The sequence below is a fragment of the Triturus cristatus genome, chromosome 4_1 (assembly GCF_964204655.1).
Source record: "Triturus cristatus chromosome 4_1, aTriCri1.1, whole genome shotgun sequence".
Lineage (NCBI taxonomy): Eukaryota > Metazoa > Chordata > Amphibia > Caudata > Salamandridae > Triturus > Triturus cristatus.
In genome coordinates this window covers 1,017,719,782-1,017,742,180 of record NC_140585.1, presented here as the reverse complement: position 1 = coordinate 1,017,742,180, position 22,399 = coordinate 1,017,719,782, and the positions used below count along the sequence as shown (strand labels likewise).

The window sequence follows — 22,399 nt, the reverse complement described above, 5'->3', positions numbered from 1 at the left end:
CTAGAATTGCGATTTCTTTACTGAATCTCAATTAGTAAATCACAATTCTTAATGTAAGAAAACTTAAATTTTTTAAGTAGCAATTCCTAGTGGGTCACAAATCAAACTACCTCATGAAAATTAATGAGGTAGCTTGCAATTTGCGACCCATAAGGAATCGCAGTCATCACAGGGATGTCTAAGATCACTTTTTAATAAAGCAAACTTTTTTTTACTGCAGCCCATTTTCCTTAAAGGAAGAAAAGATGACACTTTGAAGTTTCATGTTTTTTAAGAGTAGACAGTGGTCCTTTGGGGACTCCTTCCTTTTTGTGAGTAGGTTACCACCTCCTTCAAGATGTCAGTAAAAAATAAATGTTTTGCAAGTGGAATTTGGTCATAAAACATTCATACATACTACTGCAATTTGATATTTGGAAGGGATTTCTAAACACGCCCCTTCCAAATACGGAATCGCTAACACAAATTGCTGTTTGGTAACAAGTTACCAAATCTTGATTTGGTATAATGTACATTCAAAATTGCTTTTTTTACAATCGTAAATGGGCGTATTATGCAAATCGGATCATTTCCATCCTCAAAATATTTTGTACATATGCCCCTTTATTTGCATTTTCTACCATAGCTAAGAGGCGTAAAACTAGAAATTCTCAATGAAACCTGCACTTTGCTTATTAGGAACTGGGTAACTGTATGGGAGCGTCTCATCGCTCAATCCACAGCTAATAAACTAGATTCACACAAACTCTTGAGAAGATATAATGGGATCTTACAATTGAAAAATACATTACTAATATGTGTTATATAATCAATTAGTAAAGTCAAAATTTTGCATCGCCTGAGCTCACTTTTTATTAAATAAGGGCAGCTCCTTTTTAAACTAGATTTGGAACGTTTTTTCAGATCTGCCATTAAAAATGCAAATATTATAATAAACAATCCATGCTCTCCCCCAGTTCACTCAAGTGCTAGCTCCTTTGCCTCATGTCAGCTGAGAACATTGAGAACATACCCATGATTTTCAGGATGGAGACTGGCCTATCACTTTTTTCCAATCAAACGTGAAACACAGTTCGCAGTGTGATATGTTCTAGTGCTTTTTATGTGATTTGCATGTAAGTTCTCCCTGATACTCTTCCTAAAGCAGGAGGAGCTCTTGTGTAGGCTTGTGCAGACATCACCAGTACTTTGCAGTAGGTAGTAGGTCAGCTCAACTAAACCTGCACAAGAGCAAGTTTATTTTAGTAGGAAGAGTCAGGCAGAAGCTTATAAGTTAACATGATACATCTGTGAGCCTCTACGGCCATAATATGGATACAGTGCACTGTCCCACTCTGAGCTGCAGTGCACACTCAAGTCTGTGCGACAGGTGCCGAGTAGGACATCGCCCTCTATCCCAACAAAGGCATTGTTTACAGGACAGGAACAAACCCACACTTGCACAGGGAACAGTGCATTAGGGAAGTTGGACTGGCTATTTGAAGTCATTGGTGTGTCTGCATTTGAAAGGCAGGGTGAGCAGAGATCCCCCTACAGGCGGGTACAGTGAGTGACAGCACGCAACTGCAGAGGATGTCTGTTGTGAGAGTCTGTGAGATGCTCTGTTAAACAAACCTGGATGTGCTTTGAATAGTCTCTTAGCCGCTCTCTGGTGCACTGCTAGCCAACCCATTACTACTGAAATGCCTACTAAAATGGGCAATGAAACATATTAAATGGTGTTTAGATAAATCCATATGAACGAATTAACTCTATATACTTTTTCTTTTTGTAGGAATGTCTTCCTAGTATGCCCAGCTGCCAGGAGTTTACAGCGGCGAGTATCTATCATTCCAGTGAGTTCACACACTGGAGAAGAATTACTGTACTTTTACCGCAGAAAACATGGTAAGACACCTTAGGATGCTGACGTAGCAAACACACTTGATCCAGTTACTGTTACCTCTGCTCTGTTACCATTTTAGCAAAGTTCAAGTCATGAGCGCTTTCATCACTTACAAAGCCCATTAAATCCCATGCCTCAAACCACAACACGAGACGCGGTGGACTTCTCTGCTAGTTGTTTAGCACACGGTTGGCTTTAAGACTTTGTTGTGCTGGAATATAGCAGTATTGCTCTCTGATGTGGATTATAGTCATTGATGACTATCCTCTGCCCGAGTTACAAGCCAAAGCCATAGACAATAACCAACAATAGGAGAGAGGGGAGTTAAGGACTGCTATAGCCCACGGCATTAGAGCATTCACACCTTTGAGTACAGACTGTTTTAAATTAAACACGGAGGAACACAGAGAAACATTGGAATCCTTGGTCTGAACATATCTACTTGTCATTATTCAAACTCACTGCATTGTCTTTAATAGAATTCACCAAAGTCCAGACTCCTACTGTTGAAACTGTAGTAAGAAATTGCTTGAGTCTGTTTGTATTGTTTCCCAAAGTCCTCCGCCTCGCAGTACATGAGAAATATAATGTCTGCGTTTTATTGTGTATGATCCATTGAGTTAGTAAAGCAGGCTGAACGCAAGCTGAACATAATTTAAGGCATCAAAGAACACAAAGAGGGTCTATAAACAAAAAACCGTACGGCTGACCAATGTTAAGCACACCAAATCCAAAATCAGCATACAATTTTTTAGTAGGTGCAAAGACACGTCCAGAGCGAGCCGTACTTAAGCTCTACTGGAAACCAGATATACAAACTTTTTTACAAAAGGACGGTGCACCAAAGAAAAGTCTTTTCAAATCTTCCAATTGTTGTTCTTTTATTCTTATTCAACTCTTAGAAATATCAGACTCAGCCAACGCGTTTCGTTCTTTACGAACTTCGTCAGGGCTGTGAAAAAATACAAATATAAACATACATATGTATAAAACACGTCATATACAACATAAAACACAACAAACTACATTACTACTAATACATAAAAAAGTGACATTACTATATGTTTCTATACAAATAATGAAAAAACAACAGAGAACATACAAAATGGATTTCACATATAAATACATTACAGACAATATTTAAAATTTCGACATATTAGTCAGATATACATACAAAACAAGAGTTAAAACTTTCCAAAAGCACATGTGTATCCTACCTAAGTATGTATGTAGTCCAATGCTCTAAGCAGAAGGTTCAATTTAATATTTATATGTCTAGGAACCTCATCTGTAAGTGAGCTAATGGGTTTATGATAAAAAAAAAATGGGTCTTTATAGATACCAAATAGCAGTGATTCATATGATTAACACCCTAATAAAGGAATTTTTTTTTTTTTTTTTTTTTTTTTTTTCATGTGCCAATTCTTACCATAGATTGTTTTACGGAAACGACCACCAGGAATTTCAAAGGTGGTCGACTTCCAATTGGTATGCTTGTTCATACAAAATGGCATGTAACCTAGTAAGAATGAATTGTTAAATTGTTATAGCCTCTTATGGGCATGAAAGATTGGAATCAAAAGGAAAGCGCGGGTAACAAGATCTTTCCATTGGAAAGCGAAAAACACCTTACCTCTCCAAGTAGCTGAAAGGTGTATGTACAATTAAGATCCTATGTACATCACCGGATAGTTCAAATAGCGGTCGGACTCTTAGTTTAGTCCATAGATAGCATGAGTAAAAATAGATCAACCCTGTTGTTGTATATTTAAGCCCAATGTGTAGGCTCCATTTTTCTAAAAAAACGAAACGGAAAATATCATAAATACCCATTCTTAATCTCATATCATATCACAAACACTCATTCGTAATCTCATCTCCTAACTATTAACAGGTTCGACAGCCTATATCTCCCATTATACATTTATCCATAACCTAAAGACCGATACTATCGTATGACATATATGTCTATTAGAAACAGCAAAGACAAAAACCAGGTTCCTAATAGTTTTGACGCAGCGGTAGTATACAACAAATTATAGACTGTAAGTATTCCTTTTTCACATTGACCATCTTTATACAATTCCTCCATAATTATACTTAAAAGGAGAAAGCCGTTACCTAATTCCCGCCATAAAAAACAAACTGTCTCTGTAAATCGACTTTCAGCGGTTCTTGTCGCCTAAAAACACATGACCCCAAATCTACAAAGAATACCTATCTCAATCGTTTAAAATAGGAATGTTGTGTTGAAGTTATGTCCCCGATAATTTTAGAAACAACACCTATATCAACCGTTTGACGTGGAAAAATCAAAGTATTTGAATAGCTATTACGTTATTGAAGCAGAATTTCCAACCTATGGGTGCCATTTTGGAATAGTATACGGGTGTGATAAGCCGATAGAAATTTAGGAAAACCAAATGAACACAACGTCTGATCAAACCGTTATATCATTTCAATATGGCGCCTATATGTTCGGGAACTTTTGCTTGATATCCTAATGTCATTCCAAATGCTATCGAGGCGTTCACATTATTCCTGCCGATATAATCTTACTTCATACATCTTTGTAAACAATATAAACGAATGGACTTCACGTTTAGTCTAGATCAGACGTTGTGTTCATTTGGTTTTCCTAAATTTCTATCGGCTTATCACACCCGTATACTATTCCAAAATGGCGCCCATAGGTTGGAAATTCTGCTTCAATATCGTAATAGCTATTCAAATACTTCCGGGTTCCTTCACGTGACATGAGGGTGGGGCTTACTTAAGAGGCTCGACCAATGAGGCATGGTTTCGCCGCTAACTTGAGGAAGCGCCCGTTTCAAAGGTAAGACGGGAATCGTGTAGTGTATTTAGAAAATAACAAACTAATGTGATACCTTTGGGGCTTTGGATGGAAAATTAACGTGAGTTTTCCACGTCAAACGGTTGATATAGGTGTTGTTTCTAAAATTATCGGGGACATAACTTCAACACAACATTCCTATTTTAAACGATTGAGATAGGTATTCTTTGTAGATTTGGGGTCATGTGTTTTTAGGCGACAAGAACCGCTGAAAGTCGATTTACAGAGACAGTTTGTTTTTTATGGCGGGAATTAGGTAACGGCTTTCTCCTTTTAAGTATAATTATGGAGGAATTGTATAAAGATGGTCAATGTGAAAAAGGAATACTTACAGTCTATAATTTGTTGTATACTACCGCTGCGTCAAAACTATTAGGAACCTGGTTTTTGTCTATGCTGTTTCTAATAGACATATATGTCATACGATAGTATCGGTCTTTAGGTTATGGATAAATGTATAATGGGAGATATAGGCTGTCGAACCTGTTAATAGTTAGGAGATGAGATTACGAATGAGTGTTTGTGATATGATATGAGATTAAGAATGGGTATTTATGATATTTTCCGTTTCGTTTTTTTAGAAAAATGGAGCCTACACATTGGGCTTAAATATACAACAACAGGGTTGATCTATTTTTACTCATGCTATCTATGGACTAAACTAAGAGTCCGACCGCTATTTGAACTATCCGGTGATGTACATAGGATCTTAATTGTACATACACCTTTCAGCTACTTGGAGAGGTAAGGTGTTTTTCGCTTTCCAATGGAAAGATCTTGTTACCCGCGCTTTCCTTTTGATTCCAATCTTTCATGCCCATAAGAGGCTATAACAATTTAACAATTCATTCTTACTAGGTTACATGCCATTTTGTATGAACAAGCATACCAATTGGAAGTCGACCACCTTTGAAATTCCTGGAGGTCGTTTCTTAAAAACAATCTATGGTAAGAATTGGCACATGAAAAAAAAAAAAAAAAAAAAAATCCTCTATTAGGGTGTTAATCATATGAATCACTGCTATTTGGTATCTATAAAGACCCATTTTTTTTATCATAAACCCATTAGCTCACTTACAGATGAGGTTCCTAGACATATAAATATTAAATTGAACCTTCTGCTTAGAGCATTGGACTACATACATACTTAGGTAGGATACACATGTGCTTTTGGAAAGTTTTAACTCTTGTTTTGTATGTATATCTGACTAATATGTCGAAATTTTAAATATTGTCTGTAATGTATTTATATGTGAAATCCATTTTGTATGTTCTCTGTTGTTTTTTCATTATTTGTATAGAAACATATAGTAATGTCACTTTTTTATGTATTAGTAGTAATGTAGTTTGTTGTGTTTTATGTTGTATATGACGTGTTTTTACATATGTATGTTTATATTTGTATTTTTTCACAGCCCTGACGAAGTTCGTAAAGAACGAAACGCGTTGGCTGAGTCTGATATTTCTAAGAGTTGAATAAGAATAAAAGAACAACAATTGGAATATTTGAAAAGACTTTTCTTTGGTGCACCGTCCTTTTGTAAAAAACACAAAGAGGGTCGTCAAGATGCAGTTTAACAGTGCAGGGTGGGCAGCGTGTTCAGTTATGGTCGCGCTAAGCCTCCTGCCAAAGGCAACTCATGGTCCAGAGGTTCCCACAACCACTACCTCAATCCAGTCATGTCTCAAGTGCCATGCTAGGAATGGCTGTGATGAGTTTGACCATCAATTGCTAAGTAAAGCATCTGGTGTGAGGTTTTGTCTGATGCAAGTACTGAGTACATGTCCTACTCTATCACGCGTTGCAACAATCATGAAAACTTGTGTGAGCTCTCTGCCGGACAGACAGTCCGCAGAAGCAAGTTCATTGTAATTTTTCGTTACCACATTCATTTCTATTTATCCACCATAACAATGTTTTTCCTGGAAAATAAAGGATCTCTTTATTTGACAACTTTTAGTACTTTTATCAAATTACTTGCAGCAAACAGAAACACAGAATTCAGACCAGAAACCAAGAACGTTGTGACACCCAAGCAAAACATCAATTCATTGGAGGGGCATCAGTCAGGGAAAATCTAGTTTTACTGATGCTTCTTGATGCGTGATTTAAACACTGTCAGAGAAGTGGGAGTATCACAGAAAGCAGTAGGTCATTCCAGAGTTTTAGACCCAGCAAAGTAAGAGCTAAAACAGGAAGGACTACAAGGAAGAGGAGGATACCAGGAGAGCCTGGTTTGCCAAGCACAGGTGCTTGAGAGTTTGATAAGCATGAAGTAAATAGCATAAGTGAAGTGAAGTGGAGCAAGGCATCTGAAAACAATACACAGATAATGAAATTGAAAATGAAATATAGGTAACCAATGTAGCCAGACTAAATAAGGCGTAGCGTGGTTAGAAATTAAAAGTCGAATTAAACTAGGAGCAGACAAGTTGAGAATCGATTGTAGCTGAAGTAAAGCGGAAGGGAGGCTGAATTAGAAGTTTGACAGCAGAGAACGGAAGAAAGAACAGGATTGGTTGTTAACATTGAACAGTTGAAAACAGCATGTTCGGCAGGCCAATGAGATTTGTTTCTGAAAAGTAAGAGGTCAGAAAGTCAAACGTTATGAGTAATCTCAGTGGGTGTATTGGAATACGGAGGAAAAAATAGAGAGGGGAGCTAGGATGTAATTTATAGTAGGAAAAACATTACCTCCGTCTTAAACGGATTTAAAATGAGAAAGTCCACTTTCCAGTGGCCGAGAAGCAGGCATAACGACGAGCCAGAATAGAAACGGGAAACTTTAGAAAATGAGAAACAAACCTGAATACGATCAGCATAAAAATGTGTGTGAAAACCAAAAGAGAGGATGGAAGATATGGGCACTGTGTAGCAAGTAGATAGTAATGGTCAAAGCTCCTACACCACAGTGTAATATGGGGGGTTGGGAAACGTATATACCGTATTTGGGCATTCTCTCCAACGATTTTTTTATTTTTTATTTATGCCTTAACATCATTACTTGGAATGTATAGGACTACCCACAAAGTTAAGGCTTACCTTTCTAATACCTTCCCTGTCGAACAGTGACGCCATTCCCAGTGCACTGCTGAAAATACGCCTTACTGGTAAATATTGTGTATTGATAACATCCGTCTGAATACGTAAATGTCAATTACATCTACAAAAGGCCAAAAGGGTTTTTTGGTCCACGAATATAGGAACACAAACAAGTTGTAAGTCGGGCCTTTTGATTTTGTAAACTGTTTTGTTTTTTTTACTTTTTGGAGTTTTATGCAGCACGAACTCGAACCGAAAGTATGCGAGCGCTTTACACGAGCACCACTTGCGATACAGTAGACAGACACGTTCCTTTTTGTTAGGCACAGGGAAATAAAGTGATTTGCCCAGAATCACAGGATGTTGAGCGTCTCTGCTGAGACTCGAACCTGGTTCCACAGTTTCGAGGTCGACTGCTCTAGCCGTTAGGCCACAACCTCTAATTTGTATAAAATGATTTCCTTTAATGTGAAGTACCTCTCTGTGCACGTTTTCGTCAGCAACGTGATTTTTGCATAATCACAAAATAATTCGAAGCCTGGGACGTGTTACAAAGCAAAAATGCCCTGTTTTTCTAACCTTTCCGTTCCGATGCGTGAAAAAACGCAGCCCCGGAACAGACGCCATAAAGAAACTCTCATTACCGGGGACGTGTTCCCTGGAAGACCATAAAAGGGAGAAGCGTGGATTAAAAATATTAAACGTGGGCATCTGCTCTCAGAAAATTGTATGGTACATGAATTGAGCATTTGTTACACTGATGAAAATTTATTTCAGTTTTATGTGAAGACATTTACATCAGAGCAGAGCATAATGAGAAGCAAACAGCTGTTCCATGCTGCCTCTGTGAGCTGATCAACACCCAGCGGCCGGATGGGTATTTTAGTGAAAATGGAATTACAGAAGCTGGGAAGTTATTAAATGCAATTAGATCGGCATTTGATGTTCAGGGGATGGGGTTTACTAATCATGTTAAGAAAACAAAGTATTTAATAGAAGCAATGTATTGCCGCACTTTGGAGTCCACCTGGCCCTGTCTCAGTGATGGAAAGTCTCCTACAGTCCAGAGATTAGATGTGAGCATCCCGTGACAGAGGAGTCTGCTGCCAGACCTTATGTACCTGTAGCTGTGGTAGATATGGCTAGGGTTAGCAATGTGACCTCAGGTGCAAGATCAATCCCCCAACATCACCAAAACCTTCTCAGAGGTCTCAAAGGACGTGCCAGGCACAGCAGGTAGCAAGCTTGAGGTCACAGATGCGACCCATGACTAATCCCAAATGACGTCCATGCTTACACCCATGCAATGGCTAGTTCTGCTGAAAATGGACACTAGGCCATGGAGAGGCAAGGGAGGGCTTAGGCATAGTCCCAGGGGAGTGAACGCATATCAATAGCTCCAGACATGGAAGAATGCTGGACCGAATTGCCTGAGGAACCCTGTAATTGCCATCACATCATTTCAGTGTAGCACAGTGGCAGTGAATGTGTCACTATGGCTTCCAGGAGCCAGGCTGGAGTTTTAGGGGCAAGGAAACCAGGCCACACGTGTATCTGGGATTACCTGCTACCATCATGTGGCACTGTCCTTACAGACAGGTGTAGTAGACAAAGTACTACATATATATACATTTATATAGTGCCTTCTGGTAACTATTTTCCTGCAGTCTATTGCATATGTGAAGTTAACCTGTGACTCCTAAACATGATGTAGTTGTCTCATAAAGGTGAAAAAAATGGTTATTAAAATCATGGCATTACATGTCTACTACAATATTCATATGACTCTTGAAAATAATTGAATAAGGGGCATTTTCCATGCTCTGAAGCATGCATGATTTACACGTCTGCCACTGTAGTAGACTCCAGTCCATGTTTTGCCCTTTTGCCCTCTCCTCCCAGACCAGTTCCACAGTGGTGACGTTAAGGTTGGAGAAGTGAACCCATCGGTGAGATGACCATCTTCCTCCGTGGTTAGACCAAGGGCAACATTACACTGTTCTGACAATTGTTTCTCCTTTTAAAGGCATTTCCCCACACTTATTTAGTGATACAGGGACAATCAGGTCTGACTTTAGTGCTGGTGGAACCCAGTGCGACAATAATTTTTGGTGCCCCCACTTGCCATGACTGCCTCCTTGGATTCTCTCACTACCACCGTGCAAAACGGCTCCTCATCTCTTCAATCATGTTATTGCTAAATGCCGTGCCCTCCCCTGAGGTCAGCACCCCCCTTCACACGTCAGCGCCCAGTGAGGCTGCACCAGTCGCACTTCCATAAAGACAATATTATTGTAAATTTATATGTGAGTAAAATCTGAGGGATAATCACTAGGATCAATTGCCTAAGATTTGAAATTCAAAAGTGGTTTAACAGAAATGTGATGCTTGCCTCAGATAATGGGGTGACACCTACCTCAATAAAAAATGATATGCCATATTTGTCATCAAACTTAATAGGTTCAAAAAGCTTTACGAATGACCCAATTATATGTGTTGCATGCATATTAGCTGCCTCAGAGACTGAGCCATACTTCTGGGAAATTCAAGGACACCTTTTGTCAATTAATTTTTCATCTTGAGCAGCACATCAAAAAACTGAGAGGGGTGTGTTGTGAAGGCCCAAAAAAGGACACCTCGTTGGAGTCCTCATGTTCTAAGGCCAAACCTCATTCTCTACTGCCAGTTGAGTGGTGTTGAGATGTGTGTGTGCATCAACTGAATCCTGGAGTTTAGATCCCATACCTATGAAGAAATGGGATGGTATCTAAGGAGGAGTCCAACCAGATACGGCAGCTGCTCTCCTGCAAGATATGTTTCGAATGGTAAAATAGGATCCATCTGAAAAAGACCCAAGAGCTGCTAATGCATCAAAATGCATATTGTGCTGAAAAATTATCCACATGTAAATATAGTTGTCCTTTTGTTTGTAAAGAATGCAGGAACTTTCATGCCTACCTCATTAAGCCACTTTAACCCATAATTTAAGAGCACCGGAAACACTTTATGAAAACTGAACTTCGAGGGGTATTAGAACTGCCCAAAAGTTATTTTGTTGAGATCTATCTGAAATATAATTAATATAATGAATTATCATTAATATCGACCTAAAATAACATGGCATCCACTACATCAACCTACTTCTACATTGTACATTAATTATATGTTTACTGTTCTTAACCCCACCTGTACTTGCTTTGGGAGGTAGCTATAACTGTAATTAAAAACAACAATTATATACATATCTTGCAAGGTAGAGCTAGGTCGGTGTAAAGGATATGATACTATTAGCATACGGTATATTGAATCCAATGTATTGACCTACCTCCGTATGTAGTCATCTAAGTGGCGCGTTTGCATGATAGTGTAGTGAAGCCAGTAAAACACAGGAGGCACAGTGGACATGTAAAATCCCTTTCAGATGCATTGTGAAGGAGCCATAGTTTCGGCACATCCACTACATCTGGGGAGACGTAAAGATGTGTAATTAATGGACTATGATCGCTGTATCCCTTATCAGTAAGCCCGAGGAATGGCGGCATTGAAAGCTATCAGACCTGTCAAACACCAAAGGACAGAACCTTGTTCCTTAAAGATGACCTTAAGGCCCGTTAATGCAACCTGAAGGCAGAAGGGAAAACAAAACACTTGAATCTCAAAATCACCAGGGATCCGTGTAAAGTCCCAGGCCATGTGGGCGTGGCGATGACTGTTGCTGGCAGCTGAGCTAGACGAGTTTATTCTGTTGAAGTTGTAAAATAGAATAGCTGAGGAAAACATAGATGTCGTGACAAGAAAAATAAGTAATGCAGTCGCAACCTAGACCTGATACAATCCAGATCTACTCTCTTTTTCACCTTCTAAGGATCTCGGTGATCCACCAATTCATGTTTCGCTTGCCCTTCCAAAACAATTTCGTATTTTTCTTGTCTTTCTGGGTCTGAGAAGTAGAATCACAGTGTATTTGTATTTAACCCATTTGCTGGCTCTCCTTTCTCCGTCTTCTCTGTCTCTTTTCCTCTTTCTTTCACTCTCTCACTTATTCACTCTCTGCTTTTTGTCCTATTCGCCTCATTCTCTCTCTGACTATATTTCTCCCTTGTTCTTTCGCTGGGTGTCTCTGTCTTCCTTTCTTTCTTTGACTCTTTCCTTCAGTTCTTTTGACCTCTTTATCTCTTCCCCCTTTTTCTTTGTTTCTCTGTGCATGTCGTTCTATCTCTTGGTCTCCCTGTCTCTCCTTGGTCCTTGCACTGACTTCAGTTGTTAGGAGATGGCCTTGGTGGGGGGTTAGATAGGAGTTCAACATTCTCCAGCTTGCAGCAATCTTCAACTATCGTATTGTACTGTGTTTTAATAGGATTTATCCAGGAATGTTAATCCCAATTTCGAGGTTCAAAGTACTTATTTGCCACTAAAATCTCCAACTTTAAAACAATCTTTGTCAGGTAAACTTAGTAAGTATGTTCTTCTATCCGAATTCTGGTCGATTCGGTTACTGAAAAATGAAGTTTGTATCGAGCCAAATGTTGTAGTTCAAGGTTCTCCAAAGTCGGTCCTGAAGGGACAGATCCATGCCAGATTTTTTGCATATCCCCATTTAGATACATGTAGTTGTCTTGAAAATCTGGCATGGATCTGGCCCTCCATGACCGACTTTGGAGAGCCCTGGTGTAGTTGAATACACTAGTTGCTTACTTGGCAACATACCTTCAAAACATGGATGCCTAGCATATGTACAGTGGGAACTGATCCATGTCAGATTTTTAGAATTAACGCTGGCTATGCAAATTAATTCTATTTAGATTTGTTTGTTTATTTTATGTGAATATCCTGAAAACCAGGCATGGATGCAGCCCTCCTGAGCTTACATTAGACACTCCTATAGATAGCATGTGTGAATAGTGCTGCTCATAATAAACTTGTTTAGAGGACCGTACCAAGCTCCCCAAAACCATCAAGAAGAATGAATGTATTTAAATCAATTTGATACAAGTCAAATATATTGTGTGTTTAAAATGCAAATCTTTGCTCCATAGCACCACAGCTGGAGCTGCTGGTGACTGTGGCCCCTGTGGTGTGAATGAGGAAGTTGTGGAAGTGGCTTGGCAAAGAATGGGTGGTATTTGTGTGCAGGAATGCTCCGAAAGCATACATTTTTGGAAGGTGTATAAAGTGAACAAGAGAAAGATAGACATGAATAGTAAATCCATCAGTTTTCTTTCTCTGATTCCTTTTTTGCCGTGCCTGCACCTTTTGCAATCCCCTTCCCAAGCATCTCCATTTCCTGATCTGTCTCCCTTGTTACATGTGTGGCGGAACCTGCTCTCCGTTCATATCCTCTGGATGATTTGGGAACTTGAAAGTACATCCCTTCATATGTCTCCTCTGTGTCCCTTACATAATGTCTCATTCCCACTCTCTGTTTAGAAAGAAATGGCCGATATTTAAAACTGTTTTGCTATAGTAGAATGCATTTGTTGTTGCTTTTTACATTCCCGACAGTGATCCGTTCGGTGTGGTAAGCAGCTGGTACTTGCATGTGCACTCTGTGTATTTCATCTTACAGTCTGCCAACCACATAGCTCTCCTCTCCTTTCTAAAAGTGCTGCCGCGGTTGTGGAGAGTGGATATTTCCGATGGCTTACCTGTCAAGCAGACCTTGACAACGAGAATTTAGGAGACACATTTCATTCCAAGCACAGCACAGCTTGATCTTCCACCAGCTTTGACAACCCAAGGCCATGTGGCAATCATTGTTGTGCAGAATCTCTTTCCAATCATTTCCCTACAATTTACTGCTCTGTGGTAGCCCGGAATCAAATTAGTTTTTTCTGCATGGAAGCAGATGAAGCACTATGGCTCAGGCATCATAATGGAGAAAAGTTGGCTTCAGAATGCAGCGCCTCACCATCAATACAGAACATATCCACCTGCAGCCCAGCAGAAAAACAACACCAGTCCCAGGGCTATTTACATATTTGGTCAAACAGCCTTTACTCAGACAAAGTCTCTAAAAAGTAGAGATTTACATTCATTGACTATCAAACTACTAAATAACATTGTTAAATATAAATTAAGCTTGATGTGTATAACATCTATGCTAGGGGGACAAAGGGAAGGAAATCTGAGGTGCTAGAAGCTTTGGACACACTTCTTGATCAACATTCTAGGGGCACCGATGTAATACTAGCAGGTGATTTTAATATGAACTTCGAACCCCTTCTAAATGGGAACTCTAATTTTTATGATACTGAAGATGACCTTTGGAGAATTCCGAAATTAGATCTAAATCCGGTAAAGAAATGGACGGATGCGGTAATGCAGATGAACTCTCTCTGTATGGAGAAAGGACTAAGGGCCATAAATGGTAGAACTCAGTCAGATAGAGTTGGAGCATGTACTTTTAATAATGGCTCCATCCATAGCCGCATTGATTACATATTAATTAATTGCCAGTTTTGGTATGCGTTAAAGGATATGAAGTTAGTCGAACGGGTTGAGAGTGATCACAACCCATTATCCACAGTTTTTGAGATAGTGGTTGAAAAAGACGCTTTCCAGTCTAGTAGAGAACTGATACCCCTAGATTTAGTTCCCACAAATGACACGAGATGACTGAAATGGGCAAATCTACTAGCAAAGCCTGAAGTCCTAGATAGGATTTCATCAGATGTAGACAAAGCAGTAGTAGATCTGGAGGATCTTTTAGTTAATTTGGCATCTCCAGAAATGGTTATTGGATTTCATGATGAGTTTTTTAATCATCTTTGTTCCTATTTCTATAACACTATTAAAAATAAGGGTACCCACCAAAAGAGGGGAAGTAAATGGTTTAATAAGGATTGTAAGGAGGCTCGTAGTTCCCTGGGGATAGCCATTAAGGAAGGTGACATGCTTAAGGTCCGGCTAGCCAGGCAGAAATATAAGAAAGCCCAGGACTTGGCAAAGAAATGCTGGGATGATAATAGATGGCAGGATTTAAAAAGGGCATGTGAAAATAAAAACCAAAAAGTATTTTGGGATGTAGTAAAATGGGACAGACAGGGTCGTTCTTTAGAGCCGATAAACCATGTAAGACAAGACCAATGGGTAACGCATTTTCAATCTCAATATGCTGGTGGCTTAGATGATAGGGAGATGCCTGAGCTTTCATATACTTACTATGATGGACCAGCTTTTAATGAAGATGATGTTAATACTGCTCTGGGTACCTTGTTGGGAGGTAAAGCGTCAGGCCCTGACGGAATCCCAGATTATATATATTCCTTTCCAATAAAACTTACTGGAACCGATACATCCTGATTTTAATGAACGAAATTGCTAAAGGTCTGTCGGTATCAGAATCATGGAAAGGAGCTGAGATAATTCCAATACACAAAAAGGGGGATAAGTCCTTGCCTGGGGACTATAGACCCATAAGTCTAATTGACTCATCTCAAAAGATCATGGGACGCCAGGTGCTAAAAAAAATCCAGGATTGGATTAATGAACAGGATATTTTATCATCCTTCCAGGCAGGTTTCCGGGCTTGCACAAGCACTATTGATCAAACCTTTCGCTTTACACTGCTTTACTGGAAAACTGTGGTTTTGGAAAAAGGCAGCTTGTATGCTGCCTTTGTAGCCTTAAAGTCTGCTTTCAACCTCGTCTCCCACAATAGATTGTGGAGAGTACTGCAAGACCTGAAGATGCCCCATACATTATTATCTCTCATAGCCAGACTCCATGAGGATACTTATGCAAAAATCAGGTGGGGAAGCCAGGGCCAGGTTACCCCCCGTTTAGAGTGGAAAGAGGGGTAAGACAAGGCTGTGTGGTGGCCCCTACTTTGTTTCCCATCTTTATTAATGGGGTTGTAAAATTCCTGGAAGATATTCCAACGGACACTCCTAAATTGGCGGGTGTAAGAATTCCTATTCTTATGTTCGCTGATGATACGCGGCTAATTGCAAAAACACCGAGCGACTTACAGCGAGCCCTAACACTTTTTGAGGAATTCTGCCAACTGCGAGGTTTAGAGATAAATGTCTCTAAAACAAGATATATGACATTTAACCCCCATATATCCTTTAGTGGAACGATGGTGCTGTATAAGCATCCGCTGGAGCAGGTAAAAGAATACACATACCTTGGGGTCATCATACAGGGGGACATGAAATGGGGTAAGCAACTGGACATGGCTACATTGAAATATCGCCAGTTAGCTGGTACCCTAACAGCCGAGTTCAACGCATCTTCCACAAAACCAGTTAGCTCAGTCCTGACTATCTACAATATGAAAGTTGTTAGCGTAGTCCTTTATGGGGCAGAGTTATGGGGTTTTAAAAATCTCTCTAAATTGACTGTAGCGGAAAATAGTTTCTTACGAAAAATTACTAATCTTCCGCAAAGCACCCCAGTGCAGCCATTACTTAGTGACTTAGGTAGGAAGGCATTGGCTGACAGTGCCAGACTACGCCCCTTGTTGTACTGGCGGAGAATTTGGTCAACCCCAGAATTGTCAGGTATGCTGAGGGCTTTTAAGACCTAATAAGAGCTGACAATTTAAGAAAATCAAATGGCTACAGAATGTCAGATCTATGCTAGCAAATATTAGCATGGTCACCCTATGGGAGAACCCAGAAAATGTGCAGTTTCCTTCGAAAGTACAACTGAAGGAAAGATACTGGGGATGGGTGGAAGCCAACACTTTCAGGAATAGTGACCCATCGACACTGACAGGCCAATTTCTTATGGCTAAACCAGTACAAAGGCTAGAAGCTTATTGGGACACTATTACAAAGCCTCTTGATAGAAAGCTTTTGTTTCAACTGAGAGTGAGCACACTACCTGTTAAGTCTTTCACTGCTAGTTGGGGGACAATAGATAATACTTCCTGTCCCATTTGCCATGTACCCTCAGAGTCTTTGGCCCATTTGTTATTTGTGTGTCCTGCCTAAATAATACCGCGGCGCACATGGCTGGCTCCTATTTGTCATGCCTTGGGCACTCGAAAATGTGAGGTTGCACTCATATTAATTTGTACCGAAACATGGTTACCACTTCTTATAGCTATAGCTAAATTTTTAGGTTGGGTATGGATCATAAGATCGAAAGCGATTGCAGCATTATAATCCATGTATATTGTATTGTCTATTTCCCTCCCTTAATCTTTGTATATAGGTACATATTTAAGATGAGAAGTAACTGCGGCAATGTAATGAATGTAAATTGTATGCTACATTTTTATCATTGTACATAGGTATATAGTCATGAAAGGAGTTTAATGATTTTCTTTATTGCTGTTTTTATCTTTTTATGGTTTTTATACTTGGGGAATAATTTCCCGCTTTTAACAAATCTCATATATTTGGTCATTTACTGTGTAATGGATTTAGCTTTTGTGACAAATTGTCGAATAAAGCATTTTATGACTGACTGACTGATATTGTTAAATATTAACTTTGCTAATATGTGTACTTTCTTTCCTCTTGATGTTGTTCTTTCTGTATAGTTTTCCAGCAGTTCTGTAAATGAACAGCTCTTTTCTGTTTTAAGGTCCAGTGCGACGCGCTTCCGTTGGAGCCAGCGGTACTACACTACTGAAGACGAGTGGGCGTTGGACAATATCTACATTGGACAGCAGTGTCCCAGCATGTGCAATGGGCATGGCTGGTGTGATCATGGCATCTGCAGGTACATGCGCTTCTATTTCAGTTGTTTCAACAATTTGGCAGAGTGAGCACGTTTCTAATGTAAAGTAATTCAATGAGTACTCCATGGATGTCAGTTCAACAAAAATCCTGGGGTAGCGGAAGTGACATTGCATGCCATTTGACCTTTACTTTGACTCACACACTCATTCTAACACATACTAACACATTCACACGCTCTCGTGGACATAGAAAGACTCACCCGTAAGCATGCATACACCATACATTCAACAGCATTTTTTACTTACCTTAGCTTCAAGATAGGGTTATATTCCAGGTAATGTACTCCATTTTGTATTACACTAATAGAGAATGATATTATTCACTTTTTGTATAATTAAACAAATTGACAGAAAACCAGGCAAGTGGACCTTCAACCAGCGTCAATTAGTAAAAGCTGCCTCTGTGATCCAGGCACTTATTTTGCCACCTCTGAGGCCAGGGCTCGCAAAAGCAGTGCCAGGGGTAGCAAGGGGATAAATCAAGTTCCTGAAGTACTCAACAACCTTCGAAACTATGTATCTGGGTGTCGTCAGCTAGATGAGCCAGGTTGTCTTTATCTTGAACAGAAAAGGGCATCCCAATAACCCAGGCGAGCTTGTGTGTAAAATATAACAAAGTAAGGTGCAAGGAAAGGGATTAATTAACCAACATCTATTTGAAATTACTTGTACCAGTGATAGAAACATGAATGTAGTCAACCCCACTCTAAATTAGATCATGAAATGAAGACTGTATCAACAGAGGGAAAATAATTATTGAGAGAAGGCTTACATATGAAAAGCATTTAATTCAGAAAAATATAACAGAAATTTGTAGAGCAATTTATTTTTGATCAATCAGTTCAGAATTTGTAAGATTGATTCTTCAAAGAAGGGAATACGTTGTCTAGCATACAGCACAAACAGGTCCAGTGCATGAAAAAAGTAATATAAAGCCCATTAGTTTAAGACACGTGATGATCCACCCTTGCAAGAAATATTGACTTTACCAGTCATCCATTCATTTTCCTGTATGATTGAAGATGATTGAACACCTGCTTTGTGAAGTGACCAACAATGGAGCACACGTCGATATTTTGGTCTCTAGGTTAATTAATAAAAGAGACCATGTCTAGGACAGAATGCATAGAGTAAATACCGCTGACCCAGTCTTTTGGAAGTGATCGGTACCAGTCTTATGCGAAAGTGAAAGAGCCTGATCAGGTCGATTGAGCAGGCATCGATGTTTACACTTAACTGATATACGTCTTGTACATGGCATGGAAGGATTTCTTGAGTATAAACACAATTTTGTAAATGTGATAAATCCTAATGGGAAACCACAGCAAATACGCTCAGGTAACCAGCAGCCATTGCCATTGCAAATACACTTAACACATCCCTCACATGCAATATACACTATGTATATCAGTTACTCTAAGAAGCAATTTGCTCAAAATGTGTTTCTACTCATTAATATTTATCCAAGTGAGCTTGGGGTCTCATTGTGACTTTCATGGAGCTTCTGCAGAGACCCCAAACTATTTCTGACCATAGGGTCAGGAGGTGAGGTGGAACTAGGCCTGACTGGCCTTTCTGCCATGTCCCCATGGGCTGCAGGCTAGAGGGCGGCTTTTACTGCTGGATGGGCCGCCGCGATCCAACCATGCCCCTCTGGCCCAGTTCTAGTTAGACGCAGGTTTAAAAAATGTTGCCAGGGCTGATTTTGGTTTCCAGAAGCCCTGTGGAGACTCTTCGTAATTTAATTTGGAAGTCATCTATGGAGACCCTCAGGCAGTAATGCACCTGGCAAAAACAGGACAGGGAGGTTGACCGTCAATCACAGACAGCTTAGAGTAACCATTGTCAGTCCAGTTGACCAAATGCAATTATGTTTTTTTCAATTTCATATCACAAAGTATGAAAAATTGAAAAAAAGTTGTTTAAATAATCCACAAAATGTTTGTTTTTGTAGTAAAAAAAATTCTACAAAATATATGTACTGCCATAGATTGTTCCTACAGATTACAGTACAAAACCAGTTTGAAGGAAATGTTTGCCCCCAGGTGAAGTTGGTTAAACTGCGCATAATTTGCAACTACAGAAAGTGCAAAGGTTTTACACCTGATCCAGTGCTGTAAGTGCAATTAAACTTTCTGCCCGCTGCTGTATAGACCCCAGTCAGGTGGTGATAGTGAGCGCAGCGCCATATTTTGGTGCGCCAACACTATGCTCTCTCATACACATTAAAGTGCAATGTTCATGGCTTGGGCCAACATTAGCATTACATAGTATTACTGTTGTGTCATCCACACTTTTGTTAATTGAACAGGTGGACTGTCTGAACAAGGAACCCCAGGTGTATCATTATACTCAAGGGATGGAAACTAGATGCTTGCATTAAGCACTTATATTAAAATATGCATGTGTGCATTTTTATTTTCATTATAGGTGTGACTCAAAATATAAGGGCCCAGAATGCCTCCCTGAAAGTACCCTGGCCTCCACGGTCATGTCAGATTTTGAAAGTCAAAATGGCTTCGACACGGATTGGCAAGAGGTCATTGGTGGAGAGATTGTGAAACCAGAACAGGGCTGTGGTGTGATCTCCTCCGGGTCATCTCTGTATTTCAGCAGGGTAAGTGTGCATTATTTGCTCTTTTGTGAGAGGCATTCACCTATTTCCCATAAGACACTTCAGCATCGGGCTCTCTGTTATTTAAATCAATATACCAATGTGACTGTTAAAGTGAGTAGATTTATTTTGCCCCCACAGGACAAAAACCTCATGTTATAATTCTCCAAAATGTGGACAAATATCCTCGCCTTTGTCAAATATATGATGTTCTGTTGCATATATTTTCAGTTTGATTAACAGAGATAAAGGAACACGTACTTCTTGGTAAATGTTTACAAAGCCAGATGGATATATTAGTGTAGAAATGTTTAAAGATAGAGCCAAACAGACTGGCAGGCATATCTGTGTGAAGAAATGTCAACAACACAAATTGTGGTAATTCAGTCTGCAGAACCGCACTATATAGGTGCTCTTCTGAACAAGCATTCAGGTCTAGGCTAACCTTTCTTATGATGCTACTCTCCTGGCCTTTTGCCAACCTACTCCCAAAGAACTTTGGATTTCACCCTGACTCAGTCCCACCAAGAATTCTTAGTGGCCTAGCTATGCTTAGTGACCCAACAGAGCCACTCTGGGATAAGACCTCTGGATATGCACTCACTGCTCTCCTTTTGGCGTTTCACAGTGAGAGCAGAGAGAGCGGTGGTGCCTTTTCCATTCCCCCTCACACTAGAGCAATCTCTGCATCAGCATCAGAAAGAGTGGTGAGAATTACTCCTTCAGATAGACCTTCAAGACATGGATGTTCAGGCCAATTTTAGGCAACCCTCTCTCCTGCAGCACTGAGAGACCAGCCTGACAGTGTACAGGAATCATAATTAAAAAGATAGAGAAATAACTCACAGAGGAAGCGCAGTAAAAAGGATGTGTGGGTTAACCTGGCAAGATAACAATAATCTGACTCTATGCACTCACTGTGTCCTTATAAAGAAAGTTACGCTGCTGATCATACGGACACATGGGTATAAATATACTTGTTGAACCCAATATTGTTGAACAATCGTAGTAAACATAGTACAAGGGTGGTAGGCAGGAAGTATAAAATGTTATACAACTCAATTTGCAAAATGAGGGAGACACCTCTGAATAGTGAACTGTGGCCAACAATGAATGTCATAGTCTTTGTCTTGTGCACGTTGCTTTGGTTACAGCTTTAGTTACATCCCAAATATGACCCACATCTTCAGGTAGTACATGGGTTTGTAGGTTGCTGCTTTCCAAGCTTTCATCTCAAGCATTTCTTTTTAAAATTCTGATGTAATGTATCTCCATTCCCAATCTGACCGGTTAATTTGTATATATGTGTTGTGATGCAAGTTGACATGTAGAAACATGCAGACAACACCTGTAGGTTTATTATAGTCTGATGCTGAGGGCTCTACTGGATGTTGAATGCACTGAACCCAAGTTATATGCCTAAGCCACAGATGAGGGCCTATCGCGAGGGCGAGGGCCTTTAGCAAAAGGTATACCCTGAGCCAGAAGGGCTATTAGGCTATTGAAACATTCCACCCACTAGGGGTAGAAGATTCTAAATTAAAAAGGGAAAAACAGAACAATAAACATCGGAATGTTGAAGCAGAAGGCTTATACCATTAAAACCCCAGTACCAATCAATTGTCTTAGGTGGAGCTCTCAACTTTCCAATGTTCTAATGTAAGTTAAGTGGATGCATTAAATACATAACTGGTTAATCTCCGTTTGAAACAAAAAGTAAATGCCTCCCACCTTAAGAAACACAATGAAAATACAGACCTGAAAAACATCAGATTGCAACATTTCACAGCATCATCAAATGATGTAATCAAAAAGGACACCACAAAAACATGTTGCTGTTATGACTACCTCCAAACTACATCAGTTGGCCAGACAAGTGCAGCTCAGTGGTAGAACACAGAATAACAAAAATTAGGTACCACAACACACCACCAAACTCTGACACAACCACTCATGCAACCAAGGAAATTAAATATACAAACAGGTAATATTCACACAATGTTTTTTTACAATGGATATACTTCAACCCACATACTCAACCTAGCAAAGGGCATCTTTTGTTTATCAATGGGAATCTTTCACCCCACACACTCATTCTTTGTAATGGCATCTATCCTTTTCTCAACAGGTATCTTTCAACCCACACACTCATCCCACATAAGGGCATTTAGTGTTTTCTCAGCATGTACCTTTCACTACACACACTCATCCCTTGTAAGGGCATTTTGTGTTTCAACAAATGGTATCTTTCACCCCACATACTCCTACCCTGTACCACAACCCAGGCACTTCCCTGCCCCTGAGGGAAA

General features: G+C 39.8%; 1 protein-coding gene across 1 annotated transcript in view; it reads left to right on the top strand.

Moving 5' to 3' along the window:
- Positions 1–22,399, top strand: part of RELN (reelin) — a 1,440,257-nt gene that overhangs the window by 965,558 nt on the left and 452,300 nt on the right. Inside the window, exons 22-24 of the mRNA XM_085653954.1 lie at positions 1,775–1,887; positions 17,320–17,457; positions 19,907–20,093. Of these exons, the coding sequence (XP_085510080.1) occupies positions 1,775–1,887; positions 17,320–17,457; positions 19,907–20,093 (438 nt within the window). The remainder of the gene's footprint in view (positions 1–1,774; positions 1,888–17,319; positions 17,458–19,906; positions 20,094–22,399) is intronic.